General features: G+C 37.9%; 1 protein-coding gene across 5 annotated transcripts in view; it reads right to left on the bottom strand.

Moving 5' to 3' along the window:
• The window catches only part of ARL15 (ADP ribosylation factor like GTPase 15), a 418,972-nt gene that overhangs the window by 77,125 nt on the left and 319,993 nt on the right, over positions 1-21,854 (bottom strand). Inside the window, exon 7 of one of the 5 annotated variants that reach the window (XM_032283959.1) lies at positions 392-2,371. The exons of the other annotated variants lie outside the window; for them this stretch is intronic. Within the exon in view, the coding sequence (XP_032139850.1) occupies positions 2,300-2,371 (72 nt within the window). The 3' untranslated portion in view covers positions 392-2,299. Of the gene's footprint in view, positions 1-391; positions 2,372-21,854 lie in introns of those variants that run through there. 5 annotated transcript variants of the gene reach the window in all.

Raw genomic sequence — 21,854 nt, 5'->3', positions numbered from 1 at the left:
CTTTGGGAGGCCAAGGTGGGTAGATCACCTGAGGTCAGGGGTTCAAGACCAGCCTGGCCAAGATGGTGAAACCCCATCTGTACTAAAAATATAAAAATTAGACAGGCGTGTTGGTGGCTGCCTGTAATCTCAGCTACTAGGGAGGCTGAAGCAGGAGAATTGCTTAAGCCCGGGGGCGGAGGTTGCAGTGAGCCAAGATCATGCCACTGCACTCAAGCTTGGGTTACTAAGCAAGACTCCATCCTCCACCTCAAAAAAAAAAAAAAAAAAAAGACAAATGCAAAGAAAAATAATTTTAAACATATGTTAATGGGCACAAAATGTATCGATGTAATTTACAAGAATGACATAAAGAGGAAGAAAACATAGCTATACAGAAGCAGGGTTTTTGTATGCTATTATGTTGGTATTAAGTAAGAGTAGACTATTGTAAATTTAGGACATTAATTGTAATCCCCATTCACAAAAGGAGAAGCGAAACAATATACTACACTAAAACATCAACTAAACACAAAAGAAGGCAATATTGGAGGAAATGACAAAAAAGTATAAGACATAAAGAAAACAAATAGCAAAAAGGTTAAGATCCTTGTCAGTAGTTACTTGAAGTATAAATGGATAAAACTCTTCAATATAAAGGCAGAGATTGGCACAATGGATTAAAAACATCAGGATCCAACCATATACTGTTTATAAGAAACTCATTTTAGATCCAAAGACACACATTGGTTAAAGTGTATGGATGGAAAATGATATTGTATGCACACAATGACCAAAAAACAGTTGGTGTGACTAAATTAATATCACCCAAAATGGTCAAAAAGTTTTACAAGAGACAAAAAGATATTACGTATTGATAAAAGGCTCAATTCATCAAGAAGATATAACAATTATAAACATAAGTGCACCAAATATCAGAGCTCCAAAATGTACGAAGCCAACATTTACAAAATTGAAGGAAGAAACAGAAAATTCTACAATAATAATTGGAGACATCAATACTTCATTTTTAATAATAAAAAGAATATCTAGATGAAAAACCAGTGAGGAAATAGAGGACTTAAACACCATTATAAACCAATGCAGTCCTGTCTTGGGATCTATGCACTTATTATTCCTATCACTTTCTGCACTGATTTGCACCTCTTCCTGTCCTTGCTCATTTGTCACCATCTCAGTGAGGCTTTCCATGCTCATGCTTATCTAAAATTGCATTCTTCCTTCCTCTTCACTCCCTGCCCCACTGGAAACTCTCTTCCTTTCTTCTTGTTTTATAACTCCCCCACTTAGCACCTATCACTATCAACCATAGGACACATTTTACTTTGTTATCTTGTTTGCCGCTTTTTTCCCTTTACTGTACTGGAAGTTCCAAGACAGGTACATGGCTTGTCCTGATCGCTGCTGCATCTGTTGTGCCTAGAGCAGTGTCTGACATAGGGTAGATGCTTGGTAAATATTTGCTGGAAGAAATAATGAGTGGAGATGTCAAGCAGACAGATATATACATAAGTATCAAGCGAAAGTGCTTGATGGGAAGATGTAAGTTTAAAAGTCAAAGGAGATTAAAATGGATATTATGTTCTTCAACATAAAGATGTAGAAATTGGTTCAGACAGGTAAATGAGTATGTACAATGATACATCATCTTCTTATTATCTCCCAAGCTGAAGCAAACCTAGCTGGCAGAAGAGATAAACATTTTCCTGGTGCATATTCCAAAGGGATATTAACATCTGGACATTTAAAAACAAGAACACTAAAACACATAATGAAATAATGTATCCTGAACAGTGATTTTCTTATTGCCACTCTTGATGACACCTCAGGTCAATACAAAAGCAAATGTACTTCAGTGAAAGAATCTTATGGTCCAAACCAATGAGGCTAGGGCACAAAGATTTTCTGAGCTCTAACTTAGTCTAAGGATAGAATTTAGAATAACTAATGACATAGAGATAGCTTGTCCTCCTTTCTATTACATTGTGACAGGGGCATTCAGTTCAAGGTTGACCTCTCTTGTGGTTATTTGGTATTGCTGAGTGAAGAGAGATCAAGATGTTTTGTAAAATAAGTGTCCAAGTTTCAAGGCTGAACTTTCATCATAAATATCAATATGTCTGACTTGTTTTCTTGCCAGGTAAGTAGCCACTTCATCTCTTTGTGGAGGTGAGAGTTAAGTGACTCTTCCACAGCTAGTGGCAGAGATGGGGCTTGACCTCAGATCTCCAAGCTCCAAGCTCAGAGAGTATTCCACTTTCAATCCTCTGTGCCTTTTGTACTCACCTAATAAAAGATATCAGGTCACACTTCTGGAACACTGTGGGTGGGATCCTGAGGCTGTATGTATCTGTAACCTTCTCCAAAGCACCTATCATTGCAGGAAACAGGAGAGGCTTGCTTTTATCAGAGTCCCTTGTATCTTGTCCTTGTACCACATGGTCCAAATGTTAAGGCTCTAGGCATCTGCCATTGTACCACATGGTCCAAATGTTAGGTCTCTACGCATCTGCCCTTCTTTACTCTTTCTCTATCTACATCCAGTCAAGGACTGGGGAATACCAAAGACAAATAGGAGATAGGATAACTGCTTCTATGTAAAACAACATTATGGTTAGGCTTGAATTTTTTTAAAATCACTGTTTGGATTAGGAAAAACATTAATAAGTAGAGTCAGAGACTTTATTATATCCACAAGGATTAAGAATGTGATCTTGAAAACAACAAAAAACTATTTCCTTGGGAGGCCAAGGCGGGTTAATCACCTGAGGCCAGGAGTTCGAGATCAGCCTGGCCAACATGGTGAAACCCCATCTCTATTAAATATACAAAAATTAGCCGAGTGTAGTGGCACACGCCTGTAGTCCCAGCTACTCGGGAGGCTGAGGCAGGAGAATTGCTTTAATCCGGGAGGCGGAGGTTGCAGTGAGCCAAGATCATGCTGTTGTACTCTAGCCTGGGTGATAACGAGACTCTCTCTCAAAAAAAAAAAAAAATTATTTCCATTGATTTTATGTTTTAAAATTTACTAGCTGTTTGTGATACAAGAACAACTTTAAAAGGAAAGAAGCTGTGCCTAATCCCATCATCAAAATGGCTGAAATGAAAATTAACTTTTAAAAAGGGGGAGAAATATACACACAGGTTTAAAAATTCCAACAGTAGAGAAAGGCATGAAACACAAGATACAAGCCTCATGATCATCTAATATCCCAGTCCCATTCTACAAATTGATTATTCTTAATTGTATGTATTATATTTCTCTTTCCTTCCAGGACAAAGTATCTTTTATATTATAGGAGTTGGTATTGGCCTGTATTAATTTAATGTATGCCTATATGCAGAAAAACATACACAAAACTACCCATATTGTTCAGACTTGTACAACTTGCCTTTTTTGACTATTTTATCCTGAAGGTCTTTTGATAGCAGCACATATTTTTTCAGGGAGCATATGGGGTTCTATACTGCAGATGTAATTAATTCAACCAGTTCCCTACAATGGGCATTTAGGTTATTCCCAGTTTGTTACTATTATTAGCAACACTTCAATGAACATCTTTGTACATACAGATTGGTGTACTTTTACAATTATATCCTTAGGGAAAACTACTGATAGTAAGAGTACAGGGTCAAAGGGAATGTGCATTTATAATTTTGACAGGTATTACCAAATTGTTCCCTAACATCCTTGGACAATTTGTATTCTAGCAAAGAGTTGGAGACTATAATATCCATAAAACTTTCAATCAACAGGTACATAAAATTAAAAGTATGATGTAAATATAAACTGCACTTGTATACTCTATCCCATGATGCCATGTACTCCATCTCTGCGGCTACTATGATTTACATAAGTAATTACCATTAAGTATAACATATCTGGGACTTTATGTTACCAAACAACATTAATTCATTGAGAAAACAATTTATACTCATTGCTATAGAGTATTCTATAAGAATAATCCTGGGAGTTGGAAGCCAGCCCAGTATCTATAATTGGAACCATACAAGAGTGTGTGTGTGTGTCACTTTTCGAACAGTAACTTTTCATTCTGAAATCCATCTGAATCAGCTTGTAAAATCTCAAAATCAAAACATCTGTTCATTATCTCTATGCAAGGGTTAATCAGAAATATACAGTAAATGCATAGTCTATTTTCCTCAAAAGTAATAAGAAATAATTCATAGGCCAGGCCCAGTGGCTCATGCCTGTAATCCCAGCACTTTGGGAGGCCAAGGCGGGGCAGATCACCTAAGGTCAGGAGTTCAAGACCAGCCTGACCAATATGGAGAAACCCTTCTCTACTAAAAATACGAAATTAGGCAGGTGCGGTGCCTCATGCCTGTTAATCCCAGCTACTTGGGAGGCTGAGGCAGGAGGATTGCTTTAACCAAGGAGGCAGAGATTGTGGTGAGCCAAGATTGAGCCACCGCACTCCAGTCTGGGCAACAAGAGTGAAACTCTGTCTCAAAAAAAAAAAAAAAAAAAAAAAGAAATAATTCATAGTAGTGTTCAAGTTAAATGATGTGAACAGATTTCATCATTTAACTTTGGTTCATTTAAACTGGATCAAAGGTCTAAAGAATATATGAAAAATTTGAATTTTAAATTATAAAGACAATTGTCCTGTAGATATCAGAAGAAAGGAGACAGAAGATGGCAGTGGCTAAGAGAGTTATCAAATTTTCCTTTTTTTAAGTGAGACCTGTAAAGCTAATCTCAGCTTCTTTCTTTACAAGTTATGTGACTTCAGACAAATTACTTCACTCTTCATGCTTAAAATGAGGTAATGAAAAGAAAACATTTATCCCAGTACCTGGCACCTAGATAGTACTACATGAATGTGGACTGCTATTAATCTACAGCCACTATTACTCCATTATTAAGAGTAGGTTTGAAAAAACAGAAAGGAATATCTCCTAGAAATAGACAAAAAGGTAATAAAGGATGGGAAGAATCTGACAGAAGTTTACTACCTAATTAACACATTTATCCCCTTTCTCTGAACAATGAACATGTTATCTCCAAAGAAGCAGATCACAGTACAAGTTTGTCAGGTTTCCACATTATGATTTTGGTTTTCCAAAACTTTTGCAGACTTTGGCATGGTAAAAATACATCTTGAAATCTTTATTCTGGAACTGAAGGATTGATGTTAGTCTGCTTTGGGTGAAAAAGCACATTTCCCAGTAAGAGCTAGCATAGAAACTCGAGTCTTCTGACATAAATGGCAAAGTTTAGCTTTAGTTCTTCACCCAATTTTATGAATTTCATAAAAAAGAAATTAATACAAAATGAAAATTCAAGAATAGAAAATTGATTCAAAAATGTAACTTGAGGCCAGGCGCAGTGGTTCATACCTGTAATCCCAGCACTTTGGGACGCCAAGGTGGGTGGATCACCTGAGGTCAGGGGTTTGAGACTGTCCTGGCTAACATGGTAAAACCATATCTCTACTAAAAATACAAAAATTAGCTGGGAATGGTGGCGGACACCTGTAATCCCAGCTTCTTGGGAGGCTGAGGCAGGAGAACTGCTTGAACCCAGGAGGCAGAGGCTGCTGTGAGCCAAGATAGCGCCATTGCACTCCAGCCTGGGTGACAAGAATGAAACTCTGTCTCAAAAAACAAACAAAAAAAAGTAACTTGAATATTTTACATTTCTTCGTAATTGATTGCCACGAGGATTCTGGAAATAGATGGTTAGCTTGTCTCAGCAATAAATTTGTCTGATTTTTAAATGCTCTCAATACAAAGATTCCCTTGATTTGATGTTGTAATTTCTCTTTTTATCTGGAGATTGCAGAAGAGTGGTAACTACATGGGCCGCCCATCCCCATAGCTGAGGCCAACCGTACAGAAGACTGAAGCCTTCTGTTCCAAGAAGCCCGGTTGTGGCCACACAGCACTTCTCAGCAACTGCTACCTGTTCCTCTCTCCTCTTGGACAGGAGGTGACACTCATTTGTCATCCCTTTTACAGAATGTTCACTTTGCAGGAAGGTGTAATATCCCACTGTAAAGTCATTTTACTTTCTATTTTTCCATTAAAAAAAAATTTAGTATCTTCCCCTTGAGAAAGATGCCTGAAGGTATTTCTCTACTTGTTTCAAACAGTTACTGAAACCAAAATTGATAGGCTCCTTGGCTAGTAGGGAATTTCGTATTCTTCCAATCTTACTTCTTCCTACTGTAGAAATCCTTTCTACAACATCCTTGATGATTAGACACTGAATTCCAGAGCTAACACTCTAGCGATGTAGAACTGGTTGAAGAATACCTTGTACAAGTAAAAGAGCAGTGGATGAAATGTTGGGACAGCGGGGGTTATATTCCCACCCACTCCTGAAGGCAAGCCACTTATTCCATTGTGCACCTTGGTTTTCCTTCCTCTAAAATACAGGAGTTGTTATTTATTGATCACTAAGATGCCTTAGAGGCCTGCCTGTTTCCAAAACATTTCATAAGAAAATCTTTGCCAGAAAGTCCTAATTATTAGAAATCTGCCTCCTTTAACTTCTGCCCAGGCCCTCTAATCTCGACTCTGGAGAGATTCAAATGAGTAGATTTTCACACAGCAGCTTCTTTAGATTGAAAGCTAGGTATCACATCTGCCAGAAGCATTCTTTCTTGCAGATTCCTTAGAATATATTTCTTGTTTGTATATTATTAATATTCCCTTTAGTGTTTATCCAAATGATATAGTGGTTAATAGGACAAAATTTATTCATGGTATTTTGGTGGAAGAAGATAAGTGGAAGGCTGAAGTTCTGCAACTCACAGTGGAAGCATTTTAAATGCTTTATTTTAGTAAGAGGTTAAATAAAGAATATTATTTTAGCAATCTGCAACTGATTGACAACAGTTGACATTTAATTAATTACAATTTTTATGAGCCAAGGTTCTGCTATTTGTGAGATTTCAAAATCCTGAGATGGGGGGACTTGTGTTGAAATGCAGTGAACGCCTTAGAGACCACAGAAGAGAGTTAGGCTTTTGGGCCTTGAATTAAGTGGGCCATGGACTGTGTGTGCATTTTGGGATTCTGTTTCTGTTTTTTTCCTTTTTTTGTGGGTGGAGGTGGAGGTTCTTGTATCCTTGCTCACTGTTGGTCTGTCCACTATTACTTCACATTGCTGCCAATGGACTTGACTATAGTAGTGGATCTTTCTTCTTCCAATTTCCTGCTTCTGATCTAGTGTGGGTTTGGCAAGCACATGACCAAACATTTTAGAACATCTGAGATTAAAGTAAATGGACTGAGATACCATTCTTCATCTATCCAATTGAATAAAAATATAAAAGAATGATTACTATTGTGGGAATGGGGAACACAGACAAACTCTTGTTCTGCTACAGAGTGTATTAAAAGGTATTAACATGTTGGATAGCTGTGATATTGTGAACTATATATTTGGTTTCTGTCCCCATTTCCTGGCATACAATTTCTAAAATCCTTGGAATCTCCAAAGGGCTGTCTTTTTGGTATATTAAAGTTGACTGCTAGCTTTGGTGGGGCTGGTCGCCAGAAAGACAAAGGCAGAATTAGAGGATTGCAGCTTGCAGCCACATCCCCCAACCTCAGGGAAGGGGAAAGGGACTGAAGATCAAGTGATCACCAGGGGCAATGGCTTAATCAATCATGCCTATGTATTGAAGCCTCCATAAGAACTTAAAAGAGCAGGGCTCGGAGAGCTTCTGGATGGCTCAACATGTGAAGGTTCCTAGAGGGTGGTACCCCAAGGAGGACATGGAGCCTCCACGCCCCTTACCTCACACCTCACCCTATGCATCTCTTCATCTGGATCCTTTGTAATGTCCTTTATAATAAAAATGGTAAATGTAAGTGTTTTCCTGAGTTCTATGTGCTGCTCCAGCCTAGTTAACAGAAACAAAAGTGGGAGTCATGGGAACCCCGGCTTGAAGCTGGTCATTCAGAAGTTCTGGAGTCCTGGGCTTGCAACTGGTGTGCTGTGGGGACAATCATGGGGACTGAAACCCAGCATGTGGGATCTGACACTATGTCTAGGTAGACAGTGGTGGGACTGAATTGGACAGCACTGCAGAATTAATTGCTCACTTGGTGGTAGAAAATAACTCACACACATTTGGTCCCGGAACTCTTATTCCGTGTTGACAGCTGTTACTGTGGTGGTATAAGAGAAGAGAAAAAAAGTGGTTTGAAAATTTTTCCCAAACAATAGCTATTTGGCGGTCTATTTAAAAAGCCCTAAAACAATGCATCCCCTCAAACATGTGAGACAAATTTCACATGCAGAAATCTGTCCTCAGAAACTACATGTACAAGTACAGAAAGATGTATGAATAAGGCTTTGATTATAATAATGAAACGTTGGAAAGATCCTATATATCCACCGTTAGGGCACTAGTTCAATAAGCTGTGCTGCAGTCATATAAAAATGTCATGAAAAAATGATATTGTAGGCATATAATTACCAACAAAGAAGTAGGTACATATTAAATTGGAATAATATAAGTCAGTTCTTATATTATAATCCCCTTTAAAAAATAGTCATACATACTGGAATAGAAAAATCCGCAATAATATAGACAAATATTAGTTAAGAGTCAGTCTTCAGTATATTACAATTTCAGGGTTTTTAGTTTAAAATTTTTGTTTATTGGTGTTTCCTAACTTTCCAAAACATTAGTGCTGTAATTTAAAGCTGGCTTAGACTTCTGTGTACACACAATGAATTCATCACACAAGTTATCTCTTCTCTCTCCAAAATTTCACTAGAATGACAATATAAGCATGTAAAAGTATCAAATGATAAAATCATGCCAAATGGGAAAAGTCAAAAGCAGATGAGAGATTTCAGCAATGAAGATGGAGAGAAAAGTGGTTCATCCGAGGATATGAAGGCTATAATGAACTTGATAAAATTTAGAAGCTGGATATGGGAGGAGATAAAGGGATCACAAAGAAAATAAGAACTGGGGTTGGTGGTGCTATTCACTGCCTCTGAGAAAATAAAAAGAATAGGTAGCAAAACACTAGGTAAAAATGGATCCAGTTTTGTCCATTTAACCTTGAAAGACTTGACACCTCACAAGGTTAAATGGACAAAACTGGATCCATTTTTTACCTATTGGTAAATAGGGTAAAGCAGAGTGCTGGATACACAGAGCCACCTTCATGACACAGATCTGGGAACCATCGGCACATGAGTAAGGATGAAACTAGGGGAGGAAATGTGGTCATACTGGGAGACTTGCTCAACGATCAGAAGCCAGAGATAGAATCCTGGGGAACATCAACATGTAAGAAGCAGTAGAGGAGGAGCGATCCACAGAGGAGGCTGATGATAAGTGACTAGACAACTGAACGTGGGGTCAAAGAAGCCATGAAGGAGGGAAATAGAGAAGTGAGGACCAAATGTGGTACCAAAAAAGTGGTTCTGTAAAAAGCAGTTATTGTTCTGTGGTTGTGATGGGTGTAGGGTGAGAAGCAAGATTCCAGAGCTGGAGGAATAAGGAAAAAATGGGAGATTAGATACAGTGTTTTCAAGAAGCCTGGATGTGACTAGAGAAATGAGAGATCTGAGTATCAACTTTGGGCCATTAAGTTGATGTTAGAGTTCTGGTTTCATCTCTCTAAGATAGGAGAAGTAGGCTGACGTGAAATTATATGCAGCATGACGTAAACTGATACTCTACAAAACTGGTTGTCTGAATAAATTAATACAGCTTTCAAATGATTGATCACTTTCAACAAGAAAGCAAAACCTGGCATATCTAATTTTTTGCTCTTAATTTTTCTTCTATTTTATAATTACCTAAGACCTGACATAAAAGCACAGGTATTTAAAATGCCAAGATAATTTTTAACATTTGTGGGAGGATGAAGGCAAAAAAACCAAACCCACCCTAAAATAACATCTTCACTCAGACCATTCATGAAGACACCTTAAAACTGAGTAGCATCATGTTTATGGCCAAATCAAATATGCACTCATTTTCTTGATAAATTAGACATAGTTTAAACTATCGTAAGAAAGTAGCCAGAAAGCAATATTTACTGTATGCTGCTGTGTCCTACTCAATTAGCAGCAGTCTAGTGATCTGAAAACTGCAGTCTTCAGAGGGGATTACCTCTTGATATAGAGCATTTAGGCCAGGCGCGGTGGCTCACGCCTATAATCCCAGCACTTTAGAAGGCCAAAGAGGGTGGATCACCTGAGGTAGGGAGTTTGAGGCCAGCCTGACCAACATGAAGAAATCCCGTCTCTACTAAAAATACAAAATTAGTTGGGTGTGGTGGCACATGTCTGTAATCCCAGCTACTAAAGAGGCAGAGGCAGGAGAATTGCTTGAACCCGGGAGGCAGAGGACATTGCAGTGAGCCGAGATTGTGCCACTGCACCCCAGCCTGGGCAACAGGAGCAAAGCTCTGTCTTAAAAAAGAAGAAAAAAAGATATAGAGCATTTAAACACATTTTTTGTTATCTGAGCACATCTTACATCTTTTAAAATAAGCAGGCCAGGTGCGGTGACTCACGCCTATAATCCCAGCACCCTGGGAGGCCGAGCGGGTGGATCAGCTGAGGGGTCAGCCTGGCCAACATGGTGAAACCCCATCTCTACTAAAAGATACAACAAATTAGCCAAGAGTGGTGGGGGGTGCCTGTAATCCCAGCTACTTTACTTGGGGGGCTGAGGCAGGAGAATCACTTGAATCCACTAGGTGGAGGTTGCAGTGAGCCAAGATAGTGCCACTGCACTCCAGTCTGGGTGACAGAGTGAAACTCCATCTCAAAAAAAAACAAAAAACAAAACAAAAAAAAGCCACATATGTGCTAGTGTCTTTAGTTACTATATGTTTACATAACAGGCATGATTTGTCCACCACAGCATATTTTTTAAAAACTGAAATACTTGCAAAAGTACTACTAGGTATTCAACAATTTGAATTCCCTAGTTAGGAAGATGGGGCCAAATAGTATCATACTTTTTTCTTTTGGTAACTATTCATGGCAGAACTTCAACTGCTTTCCTCTTAATGTGGTGTTCTGTGCAGTTAGTTTTTCTTTCCGTGTCTATCTTAGAAAGATGGATTCTCAAAAATTAAAAACATGTGACAACAGTGACTTCAGCACATTTTGCCAGGAGCAAAATGCAGAGTGTACAAAGAGAAAGATTAAATAATTTAGATACATGCTCTGGTGAATCACAGAGAATTATCAAACAGATAAAAGCAGGTCTGTTCCTATTTTCAGTCATCTTTTCTATGCTTAACATTTAAAAAAAATCTATTTCTGCTTTATGATCTCAACAAAACCCACTATAAAGCATGCAGTGGGATAATGATCTCTGAATTTTGTGAGTTGACAATTTTCCTCAAGTGCCTAGAATATTCTGGAATAAGAAGGTTACAAGAAACTTTGTTTCAATAGAAAAAATGTAAGTGGTTAAAACTCTTTATTGGTGGCCAGGCATGGTGGCTCACGCCTGTAATCCAAGCGCTTTGGGTTTGGAGGCCAAGGCAGGCGGATCACCTGAGGTCAGGAGTTCAAGACCAGCCTGACCAACATGGTGACATCCCGTCTTTAAAAAATAAGTAAAAATAAAAAATAAAAACTCTTTAATAAAAAATAAAAAATAAAAACAAACAAAAAATCCCATGTTTAATCAAGAAGTTGTGACAGTAACATGGCCTGGGACACTTAAAATACCATAAATTAAGATAAAGTTTGCATTTATTGCATAAGCATAAGTAAATGAAAATGTGGTTTAAGAATCCCAAACCTAGTATATCTCTTGGCATACTTTAAAGGTAGTTGCATGGTGGATAAAAAGGGAAAACATTGGAAAAAGTAAGTCCAAAGTGTGGTGCATGTACAGGTATGTATCTAGTTTAATATCTCACAGGCTACAGATGAAGTTTGAGAGGAAACTCTCTCCAAAAGACATCACATATGGCTCAAAAAAAATTGAAATAAATTTCCATGTTTTAGTTAAAAAAATATAAAGGATAGCCAATGAAAATAGAAAATAAAGACTATTGAACATAATTCAATGAGCTTATGCATAATAGCTATTAAATGGTTTCAATAATTGTTTTTTAAATGGTGTACTGGTTTTCTGGTTTTGCCAATTTCAGGTGGGTACAAAAAAATCTATAAAATATCACTCAGTTTCTACTGCCCGTTTGAAACCAAAATCACGTTTTCTTTGAATAAAGCTTAAACAAAATTCCAGGTATTTTAATAGCTTACTTCGCTTCTCTCATCCTAAACACTATAGTGCAGAGAGAGAGAGAGAGAGAGAGAGAGAGAGAGACAGAACTCCATATTTATTTGTTGATATTTGGTCCTCAAAACTCTGGAATCCATTCTTAACAACACACTTGCTTCATTTTACCTTCTTGCCCTGAACTACTCATCAAATGTTATTAACAGTTACAGTGACAACTCAATGCAACAGATGATTTTGTGTAGATAGGCTGGAGGACAAGTTGACTTTTGTTAATTGGGCCCTGAAAAATTTCCATCCCACCTTGGGCAGTTTACTGCACAGCTTGCCAAACTTTAAAGTTATTGTAACTAGTTTCACACAGATGCCAGACAAAACAGACAAGGGATTAATTGGAATGATCACAAATGCATTCCTTCTGAATAAATTAAAACACACTGGCTAGTGCCAAGAGACATTTAAAATAGAAAACCTGAAACTAATCAATCCGATCAAGTTTAGCTCTTTTTGATGTTATAGTTGGGAGACATTTCACTTTATAAATAATAGAAAAATACCTAGAAAGGAAAAAGAGAAAAATGTAATAGCATTAAGAAGGAATTTTTGCACTGTCAAGGAGAAGTGCCTAAGAAGATAGTACTTTCTGTGGTTGGCATTTTAAAAAAGTTGTCATTGTTATAAGTAATAAATGATAAGAGCTGTAAGTCATAAAGAAAAAAGTGAAGACTCAAACTATTGGCTCAATTTTTAAATTATAACATTGAACAAATCAAAGTTAAAGTATAAAAGCCCAGAACAATACTGGGAGATGAGGGCTGTAGTCAGATGTTAGATAGACTATCCAAACAGCTGGAAAAGATGTTGATTCTCCTTGGGAAATTTGTAATGTATTTGACTCATGTTTTCATGGAGTTGTGGATTGTCCTAGGGGGTTTGAAAGAGAGAAAACTGGCCAAGAACTTTATCTGGAAAATGATAGTATTTTACCAGTTTTCCAATTAGACAACAAAAGCACTTAAAAAATAATAACAAAAATACTCAGAAGTGGCCAATGCTCTCTGCAGCACTAACGTGCAGTTTATATATCTAGAAATGATTGAGTAAATTATCCTAATTCATTTATGCACAACTATTTCTTAAAAAGGCATCCCCACACAAACATCACATGAGGTGATTTTAAAAAAAAAGAGAGCCTTTCATTACTTGAGTTGAATGATATGTTAAATTTCATATTTGGTGCACACGCACACTCTAAACAACATGTTCAATAACAAGTCTCCTTATGCACGCCTTGGCATACCTACAGCTAGTATCTGATGCTCAGAGGCCAGAAGGGAAGGATTTGGTAACTGAATTCTTGCTGATGTGATGCAATTTTTAGCTCTAAACAGCCCTCGCATATGCTTTGCTGAATTTCTTAAAGGTTTTTAATTGTTTGCTTCTCAACAAATGTAATGTTAATTTCCCCAAATAAGTCTCAAAGATGGATTAGGAATCATGTATTACGCATACTGAAATATCTATGAATGAAATAGCATGATATTTGGGATTGGCTTAAAAATAATCCAGTGTGGAATAGGGAAGGATGTGTGAATATAGATTTAAAAAGATTATGAGTTGTTGACTGTTGACCTGGTGATGGATATATGGGGTTCATTATACTATTCTCTCAACTTTTGTAAAGGCTTGGAATTTCCTAATAAATTTTGAAAAAGTTAAAAGAAAAAAGTAGAAATTTAAAAAAAGAATCTCTTGGTTCATAAATGTAAATAGGCAAAACAAGCTTTCTTCATACTTTTAAATTTTCCAGTGATTAATCACCTGACCACATTGACAATCATTTTTCTTCCCTAAAAAAATACAGTTCCCTTATTTTGGATCATATTTTCAATACCACAATTATTTTGATTATTTTGGTTTGTTCCCCAGAAGCACAGCATATTATAGTAGAAGATATGCCAGACTTTGAGTCAGAAAACCTGGGTTTTTAAATCCCAGTTGTGCTATTTGCTAACCACATTACCTTAAACAGGTCATTTAATCTTTCTGAGTCTTAGTACAGTTATCTCCTATGCTTGCTTTAAAAAGCAAATATTAGGTTGCACCAGGTATGTCAAAAACAGTTGAACTGTGTCAGTTTCATATGGGTCCAACCCAATATAAGACATTATAATTATGATTTTCTTCTAGAGACTTTAGAGCCAGAAATCATTGTCTTATTATTATACAGGTTTGCTGATATCACAGGTCCAAAGCATCTTCTGGGAACATAAAATATAAACCTGCTTAAACAGTTAAATCACAAATGAGAATTAGTCTCACCCTCCAATATCAGTGTTGTACTGAGATTTCAACATCAAGGAGTATATAGGAATAAAAGCTATTTGATGATCTGTCTCTTCCCTTCTGATCTGTTATGTACTGGAAATGATTTCAAGTTCCATACTAGCAGAGTTTCCTTATTTTCATGTTTGCAATGGCCTAAAGATACTTGAAGACAAATTTCTAGAAATATTAATTACTTTTTACTCTACCATATCCAGCTTGTTTGTGCAACTGTGATGTTACTTGGGGCAACAGCTATAGAAAAAGCATCAGTGCACTAAATAAATATTACTTACCAGTGATAACAATGACAGTAAAGGCTAAGGGACTGCAATTTATAAGCACAGACGAGTAGAAGAAATCTAGGTCCAATAAATAAACAGAAAATGGAAATTTACAGCAGATGTAAACTTGCTTTAAAATTTTTTTTATGTCAAAAAATATCAGCCTTGCTGGGTGCGGTAGCTCACTTCTGTAATCCCAGCACTTTGGAAGGCCGAGGCGGACAAATCACCTGAAGTCAGGAATTTGAGACCAACCTGGCTAATGGTGAAATCCCATTTCTACTAAAAAAAAAACAACACAAAAAATTAGCTGGGTGTGGTGGCGTGAGCCTGTAATCCCAGCTACTCGGGAGACTGGGGCTGGAGAATCGCTTGAACCCAGGAGGTGGAGGTTGTAGTGAGCTGAGATGGCACCACTGTACTCCAGCCTGGGCAACAAGAGTGAAACAACTCTGTCTCAAAGAAAAAACAAACAAACAAAAAAACCAAAAAACAGCCTTGGCAACATAGTGAAGCCCTATCTCTATAAATAAATACAAAAAACTAGTCAGGTGTGGTGGCATGCACCTATAGTCTTCGCTATTTGGGAGGCTGAGGTGGGAGGATCACTTGAGCCCAGAAGGCTGAGGCTGTGGTGAGCCATGATTGCACCACTGTACTCCAGCCTGGGTGGCAGAGCAACACCCTATCTTAAAAAAACAAAGCTTTTTTAAGCAAACAAATACACAGACTTAAGTTAACTGAGGTTAAATGACATTTGAGTTTCTATGAGGGGGCATTTTTGAAAGGTATTATAAGCTGAAATGATACAGTCACTTATAAAATACATAAATAATGTTATTTCCAACTATTTTTCCCTTTTGTATATGTGGACATATAATAAAGTCTTTAAAATTGTATGTTGCTTTTGAGCAAGACCCTGTCGTTAAAAAAAAAAGAAAACAAGAGATTAACAACAGAGTGTTGGGCTTGTGGTCTGTCTGGGAAACTGATTCAATATAAATAACACTTATTATTTATTTATTAAAATAAATAATAAGCTAGACTCTGTTTTCCCATAGAAACAAATCTCATGTTAACTTTTCAACTGATTTGTAAACTGCGGACAGCCTACCCTTTAGCAAGCTACTGTATGTACCGCCTCTTGGCAAGTCACCTCAGACTTCAATCAAACTGACCAGGTTGATCCGGCTGGAGAAGAAAGTGAGCACGGGCAATACCTGGGAGTGTCAATTAAGTCTCCTTTCCTTGTGACTTAATCTGAAAAATGACATTTTTATGAGGTTACTAGGTGATTTTTTTCCCTCAATAATTTGCCCTTAAATGTAATATATAAAACACACCCTGCTCCTTTGAGTAATTTCTCCCACATATTGGTAGACATTAATTTTAAAAGCAAACAGAAGTTTCTCTGTGCTCAATGTTTTCTGCTTGGAAACCATGTATCTGTGAGCAGAGATCAAAAGCACTGATATTGGAAATAATGGCAGAATTCTTAAGGTCACTGTATTAGATACTTTTAGCCTATCCTCTTGTCTAACATCATTTGTGTATTTCAATCACTCAACAAATATCTAATAAACATGACACTGTTCTAATAGTTAACAAAATAAAGAACAAAAAGCTATGTCCTTATAGATCTCAAATGTCCAATTTATTAATGGATGTAATGACTTAACCTCTGCTTTGCTGCACACAGAATTTGAGGTGACTCAAATTCTAAAATTAACTAAAATCTGGTTGAACATTAAGAGAGTTCCTGATAATCATTGGGCATTTATCCAAGACCTAGCAGAGAGAAAAGAGATCTTCTGGCTTCTTTACTGAACTGAAGGTCTTCTTGATTCTACTTCTGTCTGTGAGATGGTAATCAGTTATAAGAAGGTGAGTGGCAACAGTACAGAAAGTCATCTGGTTATGTGCACCTCAGAGACGTGTAAACAAAGGAGCTGTGAAGGCGGCATGAGGGGAACCTTGGTGTGTTGGCAGGATTGAGAGTAGTGGTTGTGTGGTCCTGATTACCAGGAAACCAGCATCCTCTACTCCAGCCTGAAAATCTAACCCTTTTTTTTTTTTTAACTCTTACAACCTCAGCCTTTCTTATTCTTACAACCTCAGTCTTTCCTCTCCTTCCCATTCTAAGTATTTCCATCTGTTTCTCTAACCTTTCTCCCGTATGAATTCATAAGAGAAGAACAAGAAATAGGTAGGCAGAAATGATACCTGAAAGATTCCCCAGCAGCTTCCAATTAGCTTTGTCACTAAGAACACCTCCATTCACAGTGAGCTGGGACTTGATTTGGTGACTGTCCATTGCTGGAGAGATCTCAGTTTCATTAATCTAAGCATTGTATTCAAAGAGAGCTTGCCTACAATGTACTTGCAAAGGGTCCTCCCTGTTACATTACTCCTTTCAGAAGTTCTCATGGATCTTGGCCTTTAGGGGCACCCTAAATCCTTGGTTAGAGTTTGACATGGACATGATGTAGGGCTGGAAGCAGCAGCATGCTAAGGACTGTGAAATGTTCAGATCCAATTCTGTTCCCTCTCGGCAATACTTAGTGACTTTATTCAGCATTGGAAAGATACTAGGAGCATCTAGGCCGATGGGCGTGGCAATGGCAAGGGTTCTATTGAGAAAGAATCTGACACTGAAGAAATTAAAGAAAAAAAGTATCATATGATTTTCCTGGGGAAGGACCAAAGCCAGTTGAGACACAACCATCCACAAGGCTTACAGGTGGGTGATTGAGTAGAATATGCTGACTTGACCTGACTAAGGCTGCTGATAGGTCTAAAAACATCAGTACAACTGCTTGGCCAGGATCCCTGGCTGTGCATACGTCATCTGGCTGTATAGCTATAATAATGAAAATGGCATAAAAGGTTATTTAAGAGGCCATAACTTTCTATCAAGGAAAGCTATCCACTGTCATAGACTTATGATACCTTTAGGGTTGAAGATTCAAACATCCTGGATTTAGTTTGTGTGCCAACAATGTTCTGTTGATCAGAGAGAAATAAATTAATTTCCTGATTCCTTAGTTGGTTCATCTACTAATAAACATTATTTAGGCACCTTCCAGTTCCCAGGTTCTGGGCTATACAGGCAGCAAAACCAAAAACAAGACATAATCCCTACACTGAGGGTCTAGAGGGGTAGGGTGGCAGGGGAGATAGGCAAGGCAAACACACAAGTACCAAAATAGCTGAGTAAGTGGCATGTCAAAGACACACCAGGGCTGAGTTTAGAGCAGAAAGGAAGGGCATGCAGGTAGAAGGAATAACATCTGCACATGCTCCAAGAACAGGGTAGTGGCACCACCCATGTAGGAAACCACAGCATTTCACTGGGCTGTCACATGAGCCAGAATGGCTAGAAGTAAGCGAAGAGGGCCTTCTATGCATAGAGGATCTTCTATGCTGTGCCAAAGAACTTGAACTTTTATAATGGATATGGGGAGCCACTTAACTTTTAGCAGGGGACTGAGATGAGTACATTTCCAACACAGAAAAAAAAAAAAAATGACTTGGGCAGATGTGGAGGGGACAAGGTTATGACTTGGGCAGATGTGGAGGGGACAAGGTTGGCAAGCAGCCCTAAACCCTAGACTAGATATTGCCCCAAGTGACTACTTGATGGAGGCACCATTCACTGAAATAGGACAAATAGAGGAGAAATGCATTTGAGAGCAGATAACCTTAATTTCTGGCATGTTGAGCTTGAAGTGGTGGTGCTGATAGTTCAGAAATGTCAGTATCTAGAAGGAAAGTTCCAAACGTAGGTAAGGGGAGGCAGGTGTGGGGAGCTGGCAGCATGTGGGTATTGCTTAGTCCTGAAGAAGATGGTCGGCACCTTCAAAGGATGGTATCTTTGAACAGTAACTAACCTCATGGATTTTTTCTGCGGGAGCATTTATATCCAGTAGTGATTTGCCTCTGGACTATGGTAAATATTTCATTTGTTCTTGTTTTTATAACAAATATAAATTAATTACCAAGAGACTAACAAAATAGTTTTGGTAAATTTTATTTCCAAATTGTAATGTGAAAGCTAGGAAATCTGAGGCATAGGTTAGAAAAATATCCCACTAATAGTGTTTTGTTTTGTTTTAATGTAGCATAGCATTCTTTTGCATAGCAATTTTTCCCACTTGGGGAACTAAAAGTCTGTCAGTAATAATTTCACTTCTTAGATTATTCCTGTTTGATCTGTAAGTTTTCCCATCAAATCTGTGTCATGAATACCTGGTCTGAGTTTTTATGGAATATAGATCAATATTACCTTGGAATTCAAGTCCTTGCAATTTTGCCAAAACAAACTAACCCAAGTGATTGACCTCACTGATAGAAGATATCATATATTGAAAGATACCAGCACAAAATATAAGCATTTCAAACCAAGCTCTTTGATGATGAAATTAGAGCAGAAAAGTCTTATCAAGTCTCTGGAAACAAGGTCTGAGAACAATGAATTCAAGTCAGGAGAATCTGGTGCTCTTTATGCAGTGCTTCCACTGGTGCCCTGGGTGACCTTGGGCAAGGCCCTCCCCATCCTCCCCACCCCCATTACCACTTTTCCTCCTATCGCTGTGGAGTTTTATAGTATTTTATGTTCTTTAGATGAAAGATACCAAGTGCACCACTTAAGTGGAAGGTCTGAGGCTTTTCACCCATGACAGGAGGAAAGATTCACTAGCATAAAACCATCCCAGAGACAAAAACTTTATTTAGTGGTTTCAGTCTCTGGCTAATACCTAAATCCAAAAAGTTCTAGGTCACGTGTTCTAAAACATTTCAATGTAAAGAAAGTGGGGAAAAAAGGAACCTAGGGAAGAATCAACTCCTAAAAGCGATATATTGTTTGGTATCTGTAGCCTGAGAAAATATATAATGCTTAAGTCACTGCCAATTCAGGAATGCTTAAGAGTGAATTTGTATTTTTAATAATCACATGGTATTCACATATATTTTCATCTACATTTGAAATAGTGGTACCTGTATATATGAGACATTACTCCTCAGTCACAGGCAACCATTTGGTTTGCAATGAGAATCAGAGACTCCTGACATTAAATCATAATGCCCACCCTGATGTTCTAAAGACCGAACATTGAAATCTCTCCTTAGCGTCCCCAAAACTTGTTTTACTATCTACTCCCTGAGTCATCCACTTGTCGCAGCAATTAAAAGAAATATCACAGGCCAAGCACGATGGCTCAACACCTATAGTCCTAGAACTTTGGGAGGCCAAGAAGGAAGGATCACTTGAGGCCAGGAGTTCAAGACCAGCCTGAGAAACACAGAGAAACCCTGTCACAAAAAAAAAAAAAAAAAAAAAAAGAAAAGAAAAGCAGCATCACAGGCAAGAGGTATGCTAAAGTCCAGTAATCTGAGAAACTTTCATACAAGAAAAAAAAAAAAATATATATATATATACATTTTTTTTTTTTTTTTTTTACAAAAAGTAAGAAAGTACCTCAAGATGCAACTCATGTAAAAAGCCACATAATGTAGTGGAAAGAGATGGAACCACAACCAACTGAAGTTAAATTTCTATACTTTTCATAAAGGGAATGAGAGAAGTGTATTTATAAAATATATCAAAAATCTCCTTTGTAAATAGTGTTGTATAAAACATAAAGCATTATCAAACAGTAAGTGGTTCAAATTTGTAGGGGTGGAATATTAACTTCCAGAACAACACAGGCATGGCTGCGTTAAGAGGTTTTGTGTCTTATCAAGGCAGTCAGTATTCTCACTTTACTCTGTGTGTCAGGTTACTCCTAAGCACTACTTGTTCCGAGTCTGTGCTTTCAGAATGGCACATCTGGAAGTGAGTGAACCTGCTCTGTCAACAGGGGAAGCAAACATAGATTACTGTAAGTTACAATGCCTACCATCTACGGATCACTTCCTAGGTACCAGGTCTTTATATATATATTTCATTAAACCTCACGGGCTGGGCATGGTGGCTCACACCTGTAATCCCAGAACTTTGAGAGGCCAAGGTGGGTGGATTGCTAAAGCTCAGGAGCTCAAGACTAGCCTGGGCAGCATAGTGAGGCCTCATCTCTACCAAAACAAACAAACAAACAAAAAAAAAAAACATTAGCCAGGTATGGCGATATGTGCCTGTAGTCCCAGCTACTTGGAAGGCTGAACTGGGAGGATTGCTTGAGCCCAGGAGGTCTAGGCTGCAGCGTGCCAAGATCATACCATGCACTTCAGCCTGGGCAACAGAATGAGACCCTGTCTCAAAACAAAACCAACACCAAAACAACAACAAAAAACTCACGCTGTAGCAGAGGTGACCCTCTATTTTAATCTCTATTTTTAGCCAAGGTACCAGAAGCAGTCACAGGGCTGGAGAGAATTCTGGCTGGCCTGATTCTAAAGTTCCACTCCTTTACCAACGCGGCCTCTCATTAAGTGACCGACACATAAAACTAGGGGAATTTTCCCTAGCAAGAGATGTCAAAATAATTTATTCAGTATCTGCTTGGCAGCTCTGCCTCAGTCACAATTTAAAGTCTTTTCTTTCTTTTTTTTTTTTTTTGTATTTTTTGTAGAGATGGAGTTTCACCATGTCGGCCAGGCTAGTCTTGAATTCTTGGCCTCAAGTGATCCACCTGCCTCAGCCTCCCAAAGTGCTGGGATTACAGGCGTGAGCCACTGCACCCAGCCTAAAGTCTTGATTCTAGTTTTTTCCTTCAACTACTGTTTTGAGTGTACAGTTTATTCCTTTGGGCGCTATTGATTTCATTGGCTAATAAACCCACGATTCCGAAATTATACATTTTGCATTTCCTTATTTATCTTCTCCAACACCCATTTTGCAAAAATACCAAAGCAACTCAAACATATACTTCATTATCTCTATCTTCCATTTTCCCATTTCTTAGTACTAGTTTGAAAAGCATTCTGTAGTCATTCTTTTAATTAGCATCAAAGCAGTGCCAGCACTGTGCTAAACACTTAATTTGTATTATCTTTTTTACTCTTTATGATTAAGGTATTAAGTTGG

This window comes from Sapajus apella, unplaced genomic scaffold (genome assembly GCF_009761245.1).
Source record: "Sapajus apella isolate SASKATOON/1434 unplaced genomic scaffold, GSC_monkey_1.0 scaffold1, whole genome shotgun sequence".
Lineage (NCBI taxonomy): Eukaryota > Metazoa > Chordata > Mammalia > Primates > Cebidae > Sapajus > Sapajus apella.
The sequence above is the reverse complement of the archived record's forward strand: the minus strand, read 5'-3'. Positions and strand labels throughout refer to the sequence as shown.